We start from the raw sequence: 17,544 nt of genomic DNA, 5'->3' as shown, positions 1-17,544 counted from the left end.
ATAAATTTCACTAGTAACACCAATAAAACGCTAAGCGAAAAAAAAAAAAATTCTCAGTAACGCCGACAAGGCTTATAAGTGCCATAAAGATAATTAAAAAAGTAACGAGAACTACATCTTGTATTTCAAACTGCCAATATAAGATGACTCTACTATTTGCGGGAACGCTACTGGGATAGCACGATAAATAGATACTGCAAGCAAAAGCAACCTTCATTCCTTCAACTTTTTGTGCAATCTCATCCCAACCTTCATTGAAAAATGTCTCTAATTTTTTTAACATTAAAGTTCACATTCAATTGCAGTAAACATCCTTGAACTTGGACGTGAAATCTAATAAACGATATTACATTTTAATAACATTGATATTAGGTCTAATTTTGCTTGAGTACGTTTAAACGCCTCCGGCCTCATTGACCGAGCTTAATAAATTAAGTTTTAGTGACACTTTTCAGAAGTAAGTGTAAATTTATTTTGAATACTATATTTGAAGTGGAATGCATTACTTATTGCTAGTATTGAGAATATCATTTTAATCTTAGATTTGTGTCGTAAATCAAACTTGTTGTGTAGTTGGACCCGGAAATGTGTTCGTGGATTATGGATGGACATTTATAGTAAGTTCTGAAAACAATTTCATTAAACGGAATGAATAGGCTGTTTTATTATTTTTATGCCGGAAAGTCGCCAATGGCCCCGTGACCAGAATATGTGAACTTCACTGAGGATTACGACTTAAACCTGGTCAAAGCACAATTGAATTTACATATTTTTTTAATCAGATTCTGGAAAGGAAAACATCATGTGGAAACCTGCCCGTATCGAATGAAATGACACTGCTTTCCGTGGAAGTATTTCAATACAAATTTCCTATATCCGGGTAATTTGATATTTTCAAACTTACTAAAGTCATGTTCATTCATCCTTGCTTGGGGTAGGTGTACGCTTCTATAACAAATGCCTCAAATATATTTAATTGAAAATTAATAATTTTAAGTCTCATGTTAAGAAACTTTGATTAATAAGGCGTATTACTTGATAACGGATTATTTAGATTATAAAAAAACGTGGGCTTAGTATTCGTTTGGTATTTAAAAGTAAAGATTTTCTTTACGGTTCATCTCGTTAGAATCTACATTTTCGTTAGCATTATATTCAATTTGATCATGTAAAATAACTATGGTCAAAAGTGCTCGCAACAGCCTACTTGAATAAAATAAATCTTTGTTATGATTTTTAAGGACTCCCGGTATTCGTTTACCGGACATTGAGTCTGTTGACATAAACTAGCATCTAAACCAACGATTGTGCTAAATGTTATCATGGATAATATATAGATGGAATCTTCTTAAATCATATTCAGACAAAAGCAATAACTCTTATACTGGTAATTATTCCATCGAACGCATAAAAGGCTTCATACATGTGGGATATAATTTATATTTATAAATAGAAACCGTAATACGATGGTAATAAAAACAAAATAGCTTATCAATATTATATATATAAATTGATGTTGGAATAATCTGTTTGACCGTTTGACTGATTATCGTGAACGTTGCATATGTATTTTTGTATTAATGTTTTCGCTATGCACATTGTGTTCAGGTTTGAAGGGACATAACATCTTAGTTCTAATGCTTTGTGGCCTATAGGCGATGTAAGAAAATTAACGATATTTCTTACGGCGCCAATGTAGTTAAAAATAAAAAAATAATGTAATTATAACGTCTGTAGGATGTTTTAAACCTTGAGGATCGTAAGGGTAAACTCGCTGGGTCTAGTAGTTTCTTATATAACACACATGGTCGTAGGGCTTCGTGCTAGCTTATTTGGGTAGGTACCAGCCACTCATTAGATATTCTACCGCCAAACAGGAGTACCTAGTATTGTTGTGTTCCGGTTTGAAAGGTGAGTGAGCCAGGCACAATAGGTGGCTCATTGACGATAAAAGGAATGGTTAATATTTCTCACACCGCCATTGTCTATGGGTGTTGGCAACCACTTACCATCAAATGGTCTATTTGCTCGTCCGCCTACTTATATCTTTAAAAAAAACTCAATTCAGCACTATTAATTCTGTGCATTAAAAATATAAATATTATAAAATTATAGTATTAAAGTTTGTATGTAATTTCTTCTGTCAAACTTCTGTTCAACTGTCAATTCTCATAATTAATTAATTCTTGTTGAAATTAATTAATTATGAGAATTGACAGTTACACTTTTCGATACCGATATTTAAAAAATATACCTTCATGTAGGATTTTTTTATAACGAATTTGACCTCGTGTCTAAAATCAAATGGCTAGTTCGCTAGTCATTTGATTTCGTGTAACAAGAAATCGGAATTCCAAACGTCAGCGGCAATTGTATTTGATTTTTAGAAGAATGTTATAATATTCTTGTTAATTAATGTTACCGAGGATATGTCACTTTATTTTGGAAAAAGATTATGTACGGTTTCGTGTACATACTTTTGTTTTGTATACATTGCGCAATCGCTTTTCGAGCCGATGGATCGCTACATTTTATACGAGTGCACTTAAAGAAACTAAGCCGAAGAGACGTGGCCAGTTACTCCAGTAATTAAAGTACTTTAAACTCATAAATATTTTAGCTTGTGCACTCCAAACTTGTATTACAACTTTAATTTACTCTTCTAACTGGGACGATACAAATTAACCTTAAATAATTGCCCACATAGTTTTTTATTTAGTTTGATGAAGGTGCTCACACCTTATATATGTTTAAATAGTAAATTCTATTTGTTATTTTTATTGTATTTTCGGTAATTTAAAGTTTTAATCAAAGAATATAAGAAAAACGTGCCATCTGATGGTAAGTCGCCACCAAAGCACATATACATTGGTGTTATATTTCTTATATTAACCATTTCTTTAACAATCGACACAATTCCATCAAAATGCAGCTTCAAAGTAATAATACAATTACTTTTATAATTTTAGTCACGTGAGTTGTTTTTAAAACTATAATGACTATAGTGTTGCAAAAACAGGTACGGAACCATTAAGACTATTTGAACGAGTTCTTTTACTTTTAAAAGTCAATATATCTTTTGTATCGCTCTTGAGACGATTAATTAATTTAATAGCGGCTTTAATTATTATTTTTTGTACTTAAGTAATTATTTGGATGCCATCACAGACGAACGCCGTGTGATAACTTTATGGCTAAGTTATCGATTCGAATATAATCACAGACCAAGAGCTAAAAGAAATGGCTTGAACAGATACGCCTTTTTCCCTTGCCCTCTTTCGCGCCACCCTTCTCACTTAACACTAGAAAGACGGGCAAGGGTCTTTTGACCCATTTTGAAGTTTATCGTTCGACAATTTCGAAACTATTAGTTTTGGTGCTACGTCCTCCCGTGACTTTTAATGAAATAGTTTATATTTCAATGTACTGTTGATGTTATTGTTATATTATCATCCTGAATTAAATAAACATAACATTTACCTACAAAGACGGCGCCGGGTCATTTGACCCAAGCGGCATTTATTAAGATAAACAGTATCCATTTGAAGGTAGGTCGTAATATTTACATTATTCGTTTATAGCTGTGGATGTTACATGTGAAACTAATTATATAGAATCATACCAACTGTTACTTTCGTGGAGCAAACAGTGTTATTTAGTTATTTTACAATGTCTAGGCTGAGCGACCATCAAATATTATTATCGTTACAATCATTGCCCGAGGATCAGTCAAACGGTGAGGGTGAAGATGTGGAAAGTAAATGCGATTCAGAAGAAGAGATAATTCCATCCGAAACGAGTTCTTCAAGCAGTGACGACTCAAATGACAACATGCCACTAGGTAATTATTATCTCTTTTCTTTACTTATTCGATAAGAATATTTGCATCTATCGATTACTAGAATTACCAACATAGATGATTTGATATATTATACAATTACATTTAAATATTTTTCGTCGTCTTTTCAGCTACTGTACAACGTCAACGATCATTTAGGGGAAGAGGTGAAGGAGACAAGTGCGTGGGATTCGCGAAATGCAAGCAACGGATAATGCGGATGATAACAGTATGGTGTCGTCAGGAGGAGTATTGTGGCAAAAAAACTCTGGAACTGAGCTTGGTCAAGTAGGTCGACGAGCACAGCACAATATTTTGACTGAACACTCTGGTCCGACTCCGTATGCACGAAGGCAAATTGGCGAAAATTTTATTACTACTTGGAAACTTTTATTGGATGAAAATATTCTGCGACATTCAAATTGGTCGATTACATAAGAAGAACTCGAAAAATTCATCTCAATTTTATATGCTAGAAGTGCCTATGACGCAAAAAATATTTCCGTAAATGATTTGTGGAACAAAACTTGGGGCATAGCTTTTTTTTCTAAAACAATGTCAAGGGATCGATTCAAATAGATAATGAGATATATTAGATTCTATTTACGATCTGAAAGATCTTCAAGATTACAAACTGACAAGTTTGCACTCATTTCAGAGGTTTGAAATCCTTTTATAGACAACTGTATTACTTGCTACAAGTCAGGTGAAAATCTGACTGTTGACGAACAATTGTTTGCCACTAAAGTCAGATGTGCCTTTATTCAGTACATGTCTAATAAGCCAGATAAATTCGGAATCAAATTTTGGTTGTGTGTCGACAAGCATTCCAAATACCTACTGAATGCTTCGCCTTATTTAGGTAAAGATGAAACTCGTTCAGAAAATCAGAGTCTCAGTGATCATGTTGTTATGAAACTCCTAGAACTATTTCTCAAAAAAGGAAGAAATGTTGACTGACAATTTCTTCACATCTGTTTCGCTGGCTAAAAAATTACTTTCCAAACAAACTACAATAGTAGGCACAGTAAACAAAGGAAGACGTGACATACCTCCCTACGTCAAAAATTTAAAATTAAATTTATATGAAACAATTGTTTTGAAGACAGACGATGACCAATGTTCATTGACTATTTATCAAGCGAAAAAATCAAAAAAAATGTATTATTACTCAGCACACTGCATGATAATATTCAAGTGGATGAAAGTACCATGAAGAAAAAACCTGTGACCGTTACATTTTATAAGTCTACTAAATATGATGTTGATGTTGTTGACCAAATGGCCAGAAAATACAGCGGCAAAGCAGCATCGAGAAGATGGCCAGTACAAGTTTTTTATAATATATTAGACCTTGCTGTTATAAATGCATGGATTTTATATCAAGAAGTGACAAACGACAAAGTGTGTAGAAGAGATTTTATACTCCCTCCAGCTAGCTTTAGAACTCAGCAATATGTCGGAGGACTCTTCTACTATTGGTTCAATACAACCAGCAATACCGAGGCAGTCAGCCGTAGCTACTAGAAAAAGACGCCACTGTTCTACTTCTAATTGTAAGAATAAATCCAATAAAATGTGTGATATTTGCAAAAAACCATTTAGTGGACAATGCAGTCAATCAAAAACATATCTTTGTCAAAATTGTAAATAAATTAATATAAAAGTTCTAGTTATTAAAAACTATATTATTACGCAACAAATTAATGTTTGAATGATAATCCCGCCTTTTCTAAAGATCACAAACATATTTGCAATCAAATGCTCATTGCACATATTAAATACATTGTTATTATGACGTGGAGTCATTTGACCCCTAGCCGGCTTTCTTGGTAAGAGTATTTTGCCGTCTTTCTAGTGTTAATTTCTGTTAACGACCTCATAAAACTCACTGCAGAACACGAGCGTAAAATATCAGAATTAAATTTATATTTATATCGTAGTTTATATTTATATCGAAGCGTTAACAGCGCAATGGTTTACGGGCCGCCTAGCGATGTTAAAAGTCGCAGGATCGATCCTGAACCCCTGGGCTATTGTCGTCCCCGCTCGTACACACGAAGGAGGAGTAACAACAAAAGGAATCTTAGTAATTCCTTAATTAATTTTGTGGCATTGTTACTATTATTTGTTTAAAAAAATCTCCTTTGAATATGCCATATCACCATACGTCGATTGTCAACATTTCACAAGTGAGATATGAAGTGAATTATTACAGAATCGCAGTGCTGTTGGCCGTTTATTACAATATCCGGGTGTCATCCACACCTTCAAGATACTAAGGACATGTTTTCTTAAGTTCATGATAATCGTAGTTTCTAAGGATATGTCCGTACTTAGGAACTACGATGTTTAACTAACGAAGAGGTTGTTTGGATATATTAATAGTGGTACCAATTCTAAAGTATACAGTTTTGTGAATTAATAGAATAATCGTTAATAAATTAGCCCAAGGCTTTTTTCCATAACTGAGATAAATTATTCTATAAATATTATTTAAAAAATGTTTACATTTTTGTCGTAGATTTTTATATATATTTTTTTATAAAGGATTTTACTTTAATGACTAACTCTATAATCTGAGTTAAATCTATGTTTTTTTTTTATAAATCTTCATAAAAAAACCGTATAACGACGCTATCACAAGATGCGCGTTGAGTAAAAACTCAAGGAGTTACGAGATTCTATAAACGTAACTCACATTACCTTTAAAGAAATTGAATAGAATTTTTCAAAACCATTTACCTACTTATAACGTGATCGTACGCAACGATTTTACTTTTTTTTTTAATATAAAAAGAATTCTATTGAATGATTCCATAGTAATCGCAATTGCTTACAATTACTAAAAGCTAATAAATATCACTAGTTGGTCTTTCTAACGCAAAAATATAAGCAAAATTTAAGCTCTAAATTTCTAAATCTATACAAAATAATGTATAGATTTATATTAAAACTTATGAATTTATATAATTACATATGAAATTAAAATTTAAACTAACTTAATAAAATGCGATTCAACGGGGAAATTCTGATAGCATTCTTGCCACCATTCCACGCGGTCATGATTTATACAGTAACTATTTTTAATTCTTAATTTCATATTTAAGGGCTTAATGTTAATAATTCTTATGTAAATCACTCATATACATATATATAAGAGTATATTTGTGTAACTTGTGCAATATAACCGCTATAAGCAAACCCACAGAGCATGCCCCTTGTATATTAACGTAAGTGCAATTGACATATCTTTATTTCTAAATTTATGTATCACCTATAATCACCTAAGGATCGTCTGTTTATATGTATAAAAATTTTATTAGTCTGTAAATTATTCGTAGATAAACTTTAGTGCGGTGGGTTGGTTGGTGGTCTTAATATTATGATCGATAAAGCCATTACCAATATAAAGATTTATGTTACTATTTCTAAATAAAAAAAAAATATCTATAATTAATTTTGTTACCCGATGCAAAACAAAAACATTTTAAGTTATTTTTAAACAAAATTGTTAAGCATTAAAAAGCTTATTCCTTGGAGTTAAATCTTCTTTCATACCAAATTTCATCAAATTTGGTTCAGTGGCTTAGCCGTGAAAAACAGACAGACAGAGTTACGTTCTCAGTTATTATATTAATATAGATGTTTTGACGTAGGTACATCTGGCTCACTTGCTTCTTTGTCTTCCTATTCTCTATTAAAAAAAGATCGCCGATTCGAGAAATTTTATATACAATTTGGCACTCTTCCTATATAAATACGCACAATTACAAGTGTATATATAAACATCTATAATTGAAATTTTAAACATCTTCTTGCCCTTAGCATGTAAAAATCTGTATTATTTTCAGTCCAATAGATCCCCAAGAGACAACGTACTGTGTGGTTGCATCGCATCGAAAAAATTACACATCACTCTGTGCAGCACAATACGACGTCAGATCAAGTCGATCAGAGAAACGGAATCGCTTTAATTCAGATGAGGAGCAATCGAATGAAACAGATCGTTCGAAACCAAATTCGGTCAACAATACTTTGCCTGAGACGAACAAAATTGACTTCGACACAGATGGATTTAATATCTATGAAGAAAACTTTAAGAGTGTGTACAGAAGGAAGAAATTCGGTAAGTTACTAAAATATGCATTGGTTTATTGGTAAACCATTTGTAAGTTAAGTTTTGCGATTGTTATCTTGTGATGTGAAATCACTATCATCACAGAGCAGCTGACTTACGTATTAATGTCGCCGCAGCAAAAAAAAGGCTTTGATTTTGGGGAAACAAAGTGTTGTCCCGGATAACAACAATAAGTTTGTAATGGGTTATTTATCACATTACTAGAAGGTTTAGATTAATACATTTGACTGCACAAAATTGATACAAAACTGACTCTGTTAACTCTGACTCAATACAGTTTTGTCGGTCTTACCCCCAGTGTTTTTTAAGAAACCACTTAGTTTCGAAATTGATGATAAACAACCTAATTTTAAGGTTAGAATTACAATATATTAGGAATGGAGCATTTTTGCTGCGGTGAGGATAATACGTGTGCCAATCTTAATCGAAGATTGCGGCTTCTTCAAATTCAATATAAATTCAAATAGTCTGAGAAAATGTTTAGCATGGAATTCTGCCACCTGTAAATGAACTGCATTGGAGCAGTGTGATGTTCTAAACATTAAAAGTAGGGAAGACATCTACTTAGCAGGTACGACATTTACAGGTTGTTACATCACCACATAAATAACATCCCAAAGATGGAGAAATCATTAGTGCTCATACACAAAACAAGCAGCTTAGAAAATTGAACAAGGCAGGCTAATCAAACAAGATTTGCATCGACTTATGATCATTTAATTTATGTTTCTTTTTTGTTTCTTTTAGTATCATGAATTATTTTCTCAGAGATCGCTCATGTTAATTATTTCAAGTATGGTAAAAATGAGACCACTCCAAGATTTCGATCTGCAATGTTCCGTTGTCAAGCTGTTTTATATTTCCGTAATGAGCTTTCATTGCATTAATACATTTAAATGTTTTTTTTTTTTTATGTTAACAGGTCGTAGTACTAGGGTATCGAATGAGGATCCAGTTATTGCGTGTGTCGGAGACAGGACGCATCATTTAATTGAAAATCTAGATCCAAGCACGGTATGTTCTTAAATTACAACTGTTAGGCAATTTTATTAATTTCAATATTAAGAATCTATCTTCCACAAATTTCGGGGCATATTATCTTGTCAAAAATATTTATTCATTTATTTACAGGCCTTAAATTTTTATGCAGCCGAGATGGCCCAGTGGTTAGAACGCGTGCATCTTAACCGATGATTTCGGGCTCAAACCCAGGCAGGCACCACTGAGTTTTCATGTGCTAAATTTGTGTTTATAAATCATCTCGTGCTCGGCGGTGAAGGAAAACATCGCGAGGAAACCTACATGTGTCTAATTTCAACGAAATTCTGCCATATGTGTATTCCACCAACCCGCATTGGAGCAGCGTGGTGGAATATGCTCCATACCTTCTCCTCAACGGGAGAGGAGGCCTTAGCCCAGCAGTGGGAAATTTACAGGCTGATTATGTTTATATGTTATGTACTTACTATTTGTCTTCATTTCTTACAGACGTATTTTGTTAGTATATTTGGTGTAGCCAGGGATCGAAGAGCTGGATCTTTACTTGCAACAGGCAACGTCCGGCCTCGAACATCCACAGCCAAAAGACTACGAGAAAATATTCCGTATAAAGCTGACATAAAAGGAAAAAATGTTTATTACTTAAAGGTAAGACTTGAAGTTATCCATTTTATTATTCCAAGGTGGAATGAATGTGACCTTATTATAATACATTTTTGGAAATATGAGTTTCTCAGTTGCCTCATTTCAAACCGAGGGTACTTAATTTGAATAATGATATAAGTGTCGCACGTTCTCGTGAGAATTTTTATTGGTGGTATTAAAAACACACGTCTTAGGCTTTTTCTGAAATAATGTCAATTATTATCGCCAAACCGACCTCAGCATACATTTTACGCTTATTAATTACGTAATTATACTATACATTTTCGTTGCGATAAATAGAATAACAGATTCAGAATTTTTTGATCTGACTTGATCTAAATCCTATTAATCCAATACATTAAACCTAATGTTCTATCTCTTTATATGTTATCAAATTTCTATACTTATATAAAAATTATATGTTCAATAAATCAAGGTTCTATGTTTAATATTATTTAACATTAAACATCGAGAGTATAAAATATATTTCAAAATGTGATTATTTTAAGACTCGCTAACTTTATTTTAGACAACATCAGGTGGATCAGGTATTTGGCTGGTTGTATCAACTTGCGGAGGATCGGTTGACATAGAAGTATCTGTGAGAGGAAAACGATTATACATGGCTAAAAATATAGGTTAGTGATGAGTTAAAGGTACAAATCAATAAAAAACACCATTAATTAAATATTCCATCCAATGATTCACTTTACAAACCAGTGCCAAGAAGACTGGAATATAATATTTCCTTCCCTAATCGAATTGAAGTATTTGAAAGACAAAAGTCAGTAAGCAAATACTGGTAATAATATATCAAAATGTATTTCAGAATCTCATTTAAAGTTTTATGTACCAGCGCCTATAACGAGTTCGTCTATTCAAGAAACAAGCGATGAAGGATCTGTACAATTTGACTCTAGCTCTGAAGAATCTAAAATAAGATACGTCTTACGAGTTATACCGAATAAAAGGTATCGAGACGAAGCGGTTACACTCGAGGTAAGGGCTTAGCTTTTATTTTTGTACATTCAGTCGAACTTGAAAATTAAAAAGAAAAGAAAGCAGTGTTGCCAATTAAAAATGTAATATACATTTCCGTCTTTGCATATTTTCCACAATTATTATTTATCGGACGGACTATCTATTGCAAAATGAACTGATGAATGAGCATTCAATCATTCAAACTTTATAATAAAGACTAGCAACCCGCCCCCGGCTCGCAGGGGTGCAATGCTGATACTAAATATACTACAGAATGTCTTACAACGTTCACAGTTTTTTTCAATCATTAGACAATACAAACCGCTATATCCCTGCGTTTTAAATTTGTAATATCTTCGAAAATAGTCATTTAAATTACAAGCTGTAAAGGGCCATATTGATCTATATTAAATTTACAATGTGTTTAAGGTATTTAATTGAATAAAGATTAATGTTGTACTGCTTAAAATTGCTTCGAAAATAAGGCATTATTTCTTGTAAAAAGTAAAGGATAAAAAATGGTTGTTGGGCTATTCCTAAGAGATAGACATTTACCATCGAGGATTTTTGTAGACCTTTGTAAAGGTAAAGTGTAAAGGTGTATAATACTGTGGTACATTATTTTCATCTATCTCTTAAGATTCAGCCAGCGTTTGCAATGTAAGCGCAAAAAATGTCTTTATCTACGACACCACTTCAGAAACCTCTAAAATTATCAGTGTTTCTCTACTATATTGTGCATGTATAATACATATAAACCTTCCTCTTGAATCAATCTATCTATTCAAAAAAACCGCATAAAAATCCATTGGGTAATTTTAAAGATCTAAGCATACACAGGGACAGCGGTAAGCGACTTTGTTTTATGCTATGTATTGATGATGATTAATATTTTATAAGGAGGTTCAATAATGTTACACAGATAAAGTACGCATGTTAATGTCGTAATAACAGTTTTCCAATTTAAATTTCAGATTTTAGAAGTAAAATTCTTTAGGCGTAAAAATTCAAGGTCGTTTCAGTATATCAATATGAAATGTCTGTGATAATAATAATTAAAAATTTTCACTATTGTTATCAGAACTAAGTTGCACCGGTACTTTTAAGCTTTATAAACTGCATAACATAGTCCTTCACAATGGGCCTCAAGAAGGCTCAAGGTCACCCAAAGGGCAATGTAGAGGGCTATGCTCGAGATCGAATCAGAAATGAGGAGATCCGCAGAAGAACTAAGGTCACCGACATAGCCTTCTATCGGCTTCTTCTTCTAATTATATGAAATGAAATGAAATGAGATATACTTTATTGTATACCACAAACAACACGAAACACACAGAAAAAAAAGTAAAACAAAATTAGTAAAATAAAAAAACGAAAATTATATTACTCGAGCTTTCAGAGAAAAATCTTAAAAAGCTCAGAGAAATAAATCTTGAGAATTTTTATCACTAATTATGAAATTATTAGCATAAGACACTCGTGTTAATGACATTATTGTACCTTATCATTGTTTAAATATAACATTGGAAACTACATTAAAGATGCTTATTTCTGGAAATTTAAGGATTTATTGCATCCTTATTATTGGTACATTAATTCACACTCACATTTAGTAAAAGATGTCGTCAAAATGAATTGTTTTTTTTTAAATAGGTAATGCCTTTTATTTTGAAACGTTCCATTTTTAAAAATAACCTTTTTAATGGTAGAATGAAGATTGCAGAACAAATCAAGGAATTGCATAAACAGTACTTTAGTTACAACACTTTCAAAGCACTAATTGCATTTAACAACAAACTGCTCGACTGATCGAGTTACGCAAAAATAAAAGTCTAAGACATTGAAACAAGCAACGCAGTGACTAGCTGTAAATTTTAAGACTTACAGCAACAGCTGTGCGATTCTGTAAGAATTCACTTCGTATCTCACTCGTGAAATGTTGACAACCGACATACGTGGATACATCATTTTGATACGTGTATCCTACAATTTTTATAATTATTAGATTCAATGTTGCATATCATATCATTCATTCGTCTTCCATTATATTTGTGTATTGACCTTGCATTATGTGAATAAAAAAAACATTAATTTGTGAAAATATATTTGTTTTATAATTATGCACATAATTTGTATTACGAGTAGTGTTGCCGCATTATTGATACAGCAATAATGTTTATCTATTAAGAGTTGTTTAATTATACCTACATTTTTGCTTCTTCGTATTTATCATGTCCATGGTCCCTGGACTGAAAATGGGTAAAATCTTATTAATCTCTATATACAAAAGATTAATTAGACCGACTTTTAAACATATTCTTAGTAACTAGCAAAGTTTTAATATCAAAATAAACTGCGTTCTTGTATAAAAAAAACAACAAAATGTGTTTTCAGCTAACAGCTTCAACGTCACGGTGGGGCATGAGTACTCCAGAACTGGTGGAAGATGGTGGAACAGTTCGTGAATTGAGACCGAAAAGATCATGTAAATCCGTCGACATTGCCTTTCTTCCCGCTACCCATAACGCTACTGATGTTATTAGGTAACTTCCAACTGAACGAATTTTTTTTTTTTATAAAATATAAAAAAAATGTGTGTGCTGTTTGTCTTAACCGGCATTGACTTAAACATTGGAATAAAAGTTAAAACATATTCGATTTTTAAATAAAAACATGTTTATAAGAAAATCTATAACAGAAAATTGTGAAAACGAATAGATATGTACATACAGAGTATTAATAAAAAATAAGTATTCGAAATTTAACAATTCGGATATAAGGCAAAATGTTGTCATTTTTTATTTGAAAAATTTAAAACTGTTTTTTTTATTACATTTTTTTTCAGATATTGTATATTTTCTCGTGAAATAATAAATGTTGATAGCACGATTTGCTCTCTATCAAAAAAACCATCACCGAATACTCAATGTATAAGTCATATGCAGCGACCACCGTAAGTATAGCACTCGATCAAATATTTTTATCTTGTATTACCTTCTGCACTAGCAAATTGTTTATTGTAAAAAGTGTTTTAAATCTACGATACCCTTGTTTGTTCACAGTATTAAAGTCACTTATAAAAGCCTGTCAAAATTCCACAGTATAATAGAGCTACGTACGATACGTTATCCATACGATATTTTTCTTCACCACATAGCACGAACTTAACTATTAAGAATGTAGTGAATTTAAAACGCGAAAGTCGGTTATTTCGTCTGGTAATATCGGTCTGTATCAAAATATCCGACTTTAATGATCTTACTATCGTTCCATCAAACTGTTTAAATAATAACCATCATAAGAATAATAGTCTATTTTTAATGTAATTACAATTTATTTCAGAACAAGAGTGATTGTACAAAAAGTCGTCGGCTTAAAAGCAGGAAGAAAGTATGCCGTACAAGTAACTGCCTCGTCTAAAGGAAGCTCCGTGCCATATAGCATTTTGTACGTCGAAACCAATGTGTCTTGTAAAGATGAAAATTAATCGTATTTAGCGTGTTAGAAAATCAGTATTAGCTATATTAGTTTTATTATCAGTGTATTTTAAATTTTTAGTGAATATTTTTCAACCGGTTGTACTGGTTTAAGCTTTATGTACATATAAATCATAAAAGCGCTGAAGAAATCTCTATTTATTTTTCTTAATCATACTATATTAAAATATAATTTGTGAAATATAATTAATTATAAGTTTTTTAAAAGTAAGTTTATTTTATGCATAAAAAAAATTGAGAGGCATTTCTTGTAATTATTTACTATAAAAATCTGTCGATAACATATTATTAATTTAAAGTTATATCCTGATTGTTTTCCTAATAGATTTAGATCAATAATTATTAACCTTTTATATTATATACTTATATCATATTATGTAAGTTACTTATGGCATTTAGTTGAACAGATTGTAAGTTCCTACTATTTTTATGCAGAGTGTATTTAAAGAAACAATTATTAAAAAATCTAGATAATAATTTCTAAATGCTTATTTCCCCTGTATAATATTATTTTAAACAAATACAATATTATTTAGGTACATAATTATATAATATTATAATGGCATAAAATCAAACCTTGAGCCGAGATGGCCCAGTGGTTAGAACGCGTGCATCTTAACCGATGATTTCGGGTTCAAACCCAGGCAGGCACCACTGAATTTACATGTGCTTAATTTGTTTATAATTCATCTCGTGCTCGGCGGTGAAAGAAAACATCATTAGGAAACCTGCATGTGTTTAATTTCAACGAAATTCTGCCACATGTGTATTCCACCAACCCGCATTGGAGCAGCGTGGTGGAATATGCTCCATACCTTCTCCTCAACGGGAGAGGAGGCCTTAGCCCAGCAGTGGGAAATTTACAGGCTGATTATGTTATGTTATAAAATCAAACAAATCGTAGTGGTTTCTTTGGACGACTTTAAAACTTTAAGACTATTTATATAAATAGGTATAGACATTTTTCATACAATAACCTATGTCCACTAATTTTATATTTTGACCCAAATTTAACTAAGCTTATATGAATCAATTTTTTTTTCTAAAACTTTATAATATATTTTATAAAAAGTATTAAATATATTATTGAATGAAATGGTTCCCTTAAAAATATTTGATTACAGCTATTACACGCAGTAACTATTCTTGAGATTTTAGATCTATAATGATTATTACGAATGTCAAAGTCAGCGTATCATCTGACATCTTGTGAACGAGACACCGAGACGCGTGAATGTCAATTGTCAGTGTCATCTGAAAAAAAAACATAGTAGCTTTTAAGTCTCAAATCATTTAAAAAAAATACTATAAATCAATTTAAAAAAGATATAAATCATGGGTACAAGTGACAAACAATTCTTTGGCCCCTTAACATTACATCAGAAAAGTGAAAAGCCATCTATTTTTAAGTGTGAAAAACCGACGGAATGTGCTTGTGTTTTGTGCGATGAAATATTCTCGTTACCGGCTTCCGAGAAGCAATTTCTAACACATTTGTTCATGGAACATCGTCTGGTTATAGCTGATGTTAACGAAATTGCTGACTTAAGAGGTTATGTGAAGTATTGGAAACAGAGATTTAAAGGTAATGTAAAGTTTATTTACCTTTTTCGGCTGCAAATAAATTATTAGTCTAATCTTAGATATAAAAAAATAAAACTTAACTGTAGTTGACCGTTGAAGAGTTCCTTTGTCGGCTAACCCTGGTTGTAGAAACAGGTCATACTTAATATAAAAAATGTAATTTTATTGAAACTGATTTAACATGCAAAATTTCTATTCTTTTCAACTATAATCGTGCTAGATTTTACCCTAACTTGCAAAATTTTATGTAACAAACATTGTATGATAAATAAAAGCTTGTCAAACAATACCTTTTCAATAATATTAGATATTATCAATTAAAGACTATTATTATCATAAATTTTTTATTTAATAAACATTGAAGTACAATATGTACAAATTCAACAATGATGTGCTTAGAAATTATTCTAATGATTATTTAATCATTTCTTTTTTCAGATCAAAATTTGCCATATTATTGCACAACTATGCTTCTTGACAACAAACCAGATGGAACAAAGTCTAAAAATGAAGAATATTTTCTACTAAGCGATGTGTTACCTGAGGACAAAGAACTACGAAGCAATCTAAGGCAGAGCAAATTAGAAATTCTATTAGAAAGGCATGCATTTGAAAGAGAAGATAAAATATACTCAAAAGAGTGTCTCTTTTGTCGTTATGTCTCAAACGGCACTAGAGCTAATTATTTAAATCATTTGTATGAAAAACACAATTTTCATATTGCAAAACCTGATAATTTAATATTCGTAGATGACCTAGTTGATTTGATTGCTTCAAAATTGGAAAAACTTCAATGCATTTTTTGTGAAGGCTTGTTCAAGGATCGCACAATTTTAAAAGAGCACATGAGAAAGAAAGGACACAAGCGAATAAACCCAGCCAATAAAGAATATGATAAATTCTTTTTAGTCAATTATGTTGGTGACAAACACACTCTCCCTACCTACAGACTGAATAAACCAAACACATCGAAATATTCAAATGCTAATAAAGAAGAATATGAACAGGATTCAAATGTAGACAGTGATCCAGAATGGTCGGAGTGGACTGAAGAAAATGGACCTTTGATAACTTGTCTTCTCTGTGATCAGACTGAAATGGAGTTTGAGAGCATTCTGAATCACATGGAAAGAAAACACGAATTCTCCTTTTCAAAAGCAACATCTGGATTCGATTTTTATCATAAAATCAAAATCGTCAACTACATCCGACGACAAATACATTTAAAACAATGTCTGTCGTGTGAAACAAAGTTTGATGATTCGAGAAATTTGGAAAAACATTTAAAGGAAATGAAGCATTGGACTCTACATAAGGAGAAATGGGACCAACCAGAATATTACTTTCCGACCTACGAAGACGATTTGTTCCTGTGTTTTATTCATGATGAGGATGAAAGTTGGTGGTCAAGTGATGAACAAGAAGTCGAAAATCAGAATAATATGTGTGATAATATTTCAAAAGAAATGGCATTATCTGTTTTAAGTGATTAAGGCGTTACTTATTAATAGTTAACATGAAAATTGATATCTTCTTATATGAGAGGTGCTACAATTTTTAAAATATATGTCTATAAAAGATATTTATCTTTTTAAATAGTCTTCTTTTTAATGTTAAATGGATTTGTAGATGACTGGAGTTGTCAAATAATACAAATCAGATTTGTACTTGGTATTTCTAATTATTCTATCTACAAAATGTAACTATTGGTGAAAGAATTATAATAAATAATAGCAAATATATTATTGTAGAACGAATAATTTAGTGACGTGGTCAAGTGATGTCACCTTTCAGACATAATAAAAGATAGGGGCATCCATCTTGGATTGTCATTATGGTAACAAATCTGTGACTGTCAG

General features: G+C 31.7%; 3 protein-coding genes across 3 annotated transcripts in view; all 3 read left to right on the top strand.

Annotated features, from left to right (window-relative positions):
* LOC113400408 (uncharacterized) overlaps nucleotides 1-14,455 on the top strand; it is a 45,724-nt gene extending 31,269 nt beyond the window's left edge. The window contains exons 6-13 of the mRNA XM_026639963.2: nucleotides 7,693-7,967; nucleotides 8,902-8,993; nucleotides 9,468-9,626; nucleotides 10,153-10,261; nucleotides 10,453-10,622; nucleotides 12,999-13,147; nucleotides 13,450-13,557; nucleotides 13,947-14,455. Of these exons, the coding sequence (XP_026495748.2) occupies nucleotides 7,693-7,967; nucleotides 8,902-8,993; nucleotides 9,468-9,626; nucleotides 10,153-10,261; nucleotides 10,453-10,622; nucleotides 12,999-13,147; nucleotides 13,450-13,557; nucleotides 13,947-14,091 (1,207 nt within the window). The 3' untranslated portion in view covers nucleotides 14,092-14,455. The remainder of the gene's footprint in view (nucleotides 1-7,692; nucleotides 7,968-8,901; nucleotides 8,994-9,467; nucleotides 9,627-10,152; nucleotides 10,262-10,452; nucleotides 10,623-12,998; nucleotides 13,148-13,449; nucleotides 13,558-13,946) is intronic.
* LOC113400588 (glyoxylate reductase/hydroxypyruvate reductase-like) overlaps nucleotides 1-17,544 on the top strand; it is a 501,977-nt gene that overhangs the window by 69,391 nt on the left and 415,042 nt on the right. The window lies entirely within an intron of this gene.
* Nucleotides 15,350-17,403, top strand: LOC113400409 (zinc finger protein 277). Its single transcript, XM_026639965.2, has 2 exons — nucleotides 15,350-15,686; nucleotides 16,124-17,403. Exons 1-2 carry the CDS (start codon nucleotides 15,437-15,439, stop codon nucleotides 17,176-17,178), a joined length of 1,305 nt encoding a protein of 434 aa, XP_026495750.2. The 5' UTR covers nucleotides 15,350-15,436; the 3' UTR covers nucleotides 17,179-17,403.

Source organism: Vanessa tameamea, chromosome 17, assembly GCF_037043105.1.
Source record: "Vanessa tameamea isolate UH-Manoa-2023 chromosome 17, ilVanTame1 primary haplotype, whole genome shotgun sequence".
NCBI classification, from domain to species: Eukaryota; Metazoa; Arthropoda; class Insecta; order Lepidoptera; family Nymphalidae; genus Vanessa; species Vanessa tameamea.
Note: the sequence above shows the minus strand (reverse complement) of the source record. Positions and strands in the feature narration are given on the sequence as shown.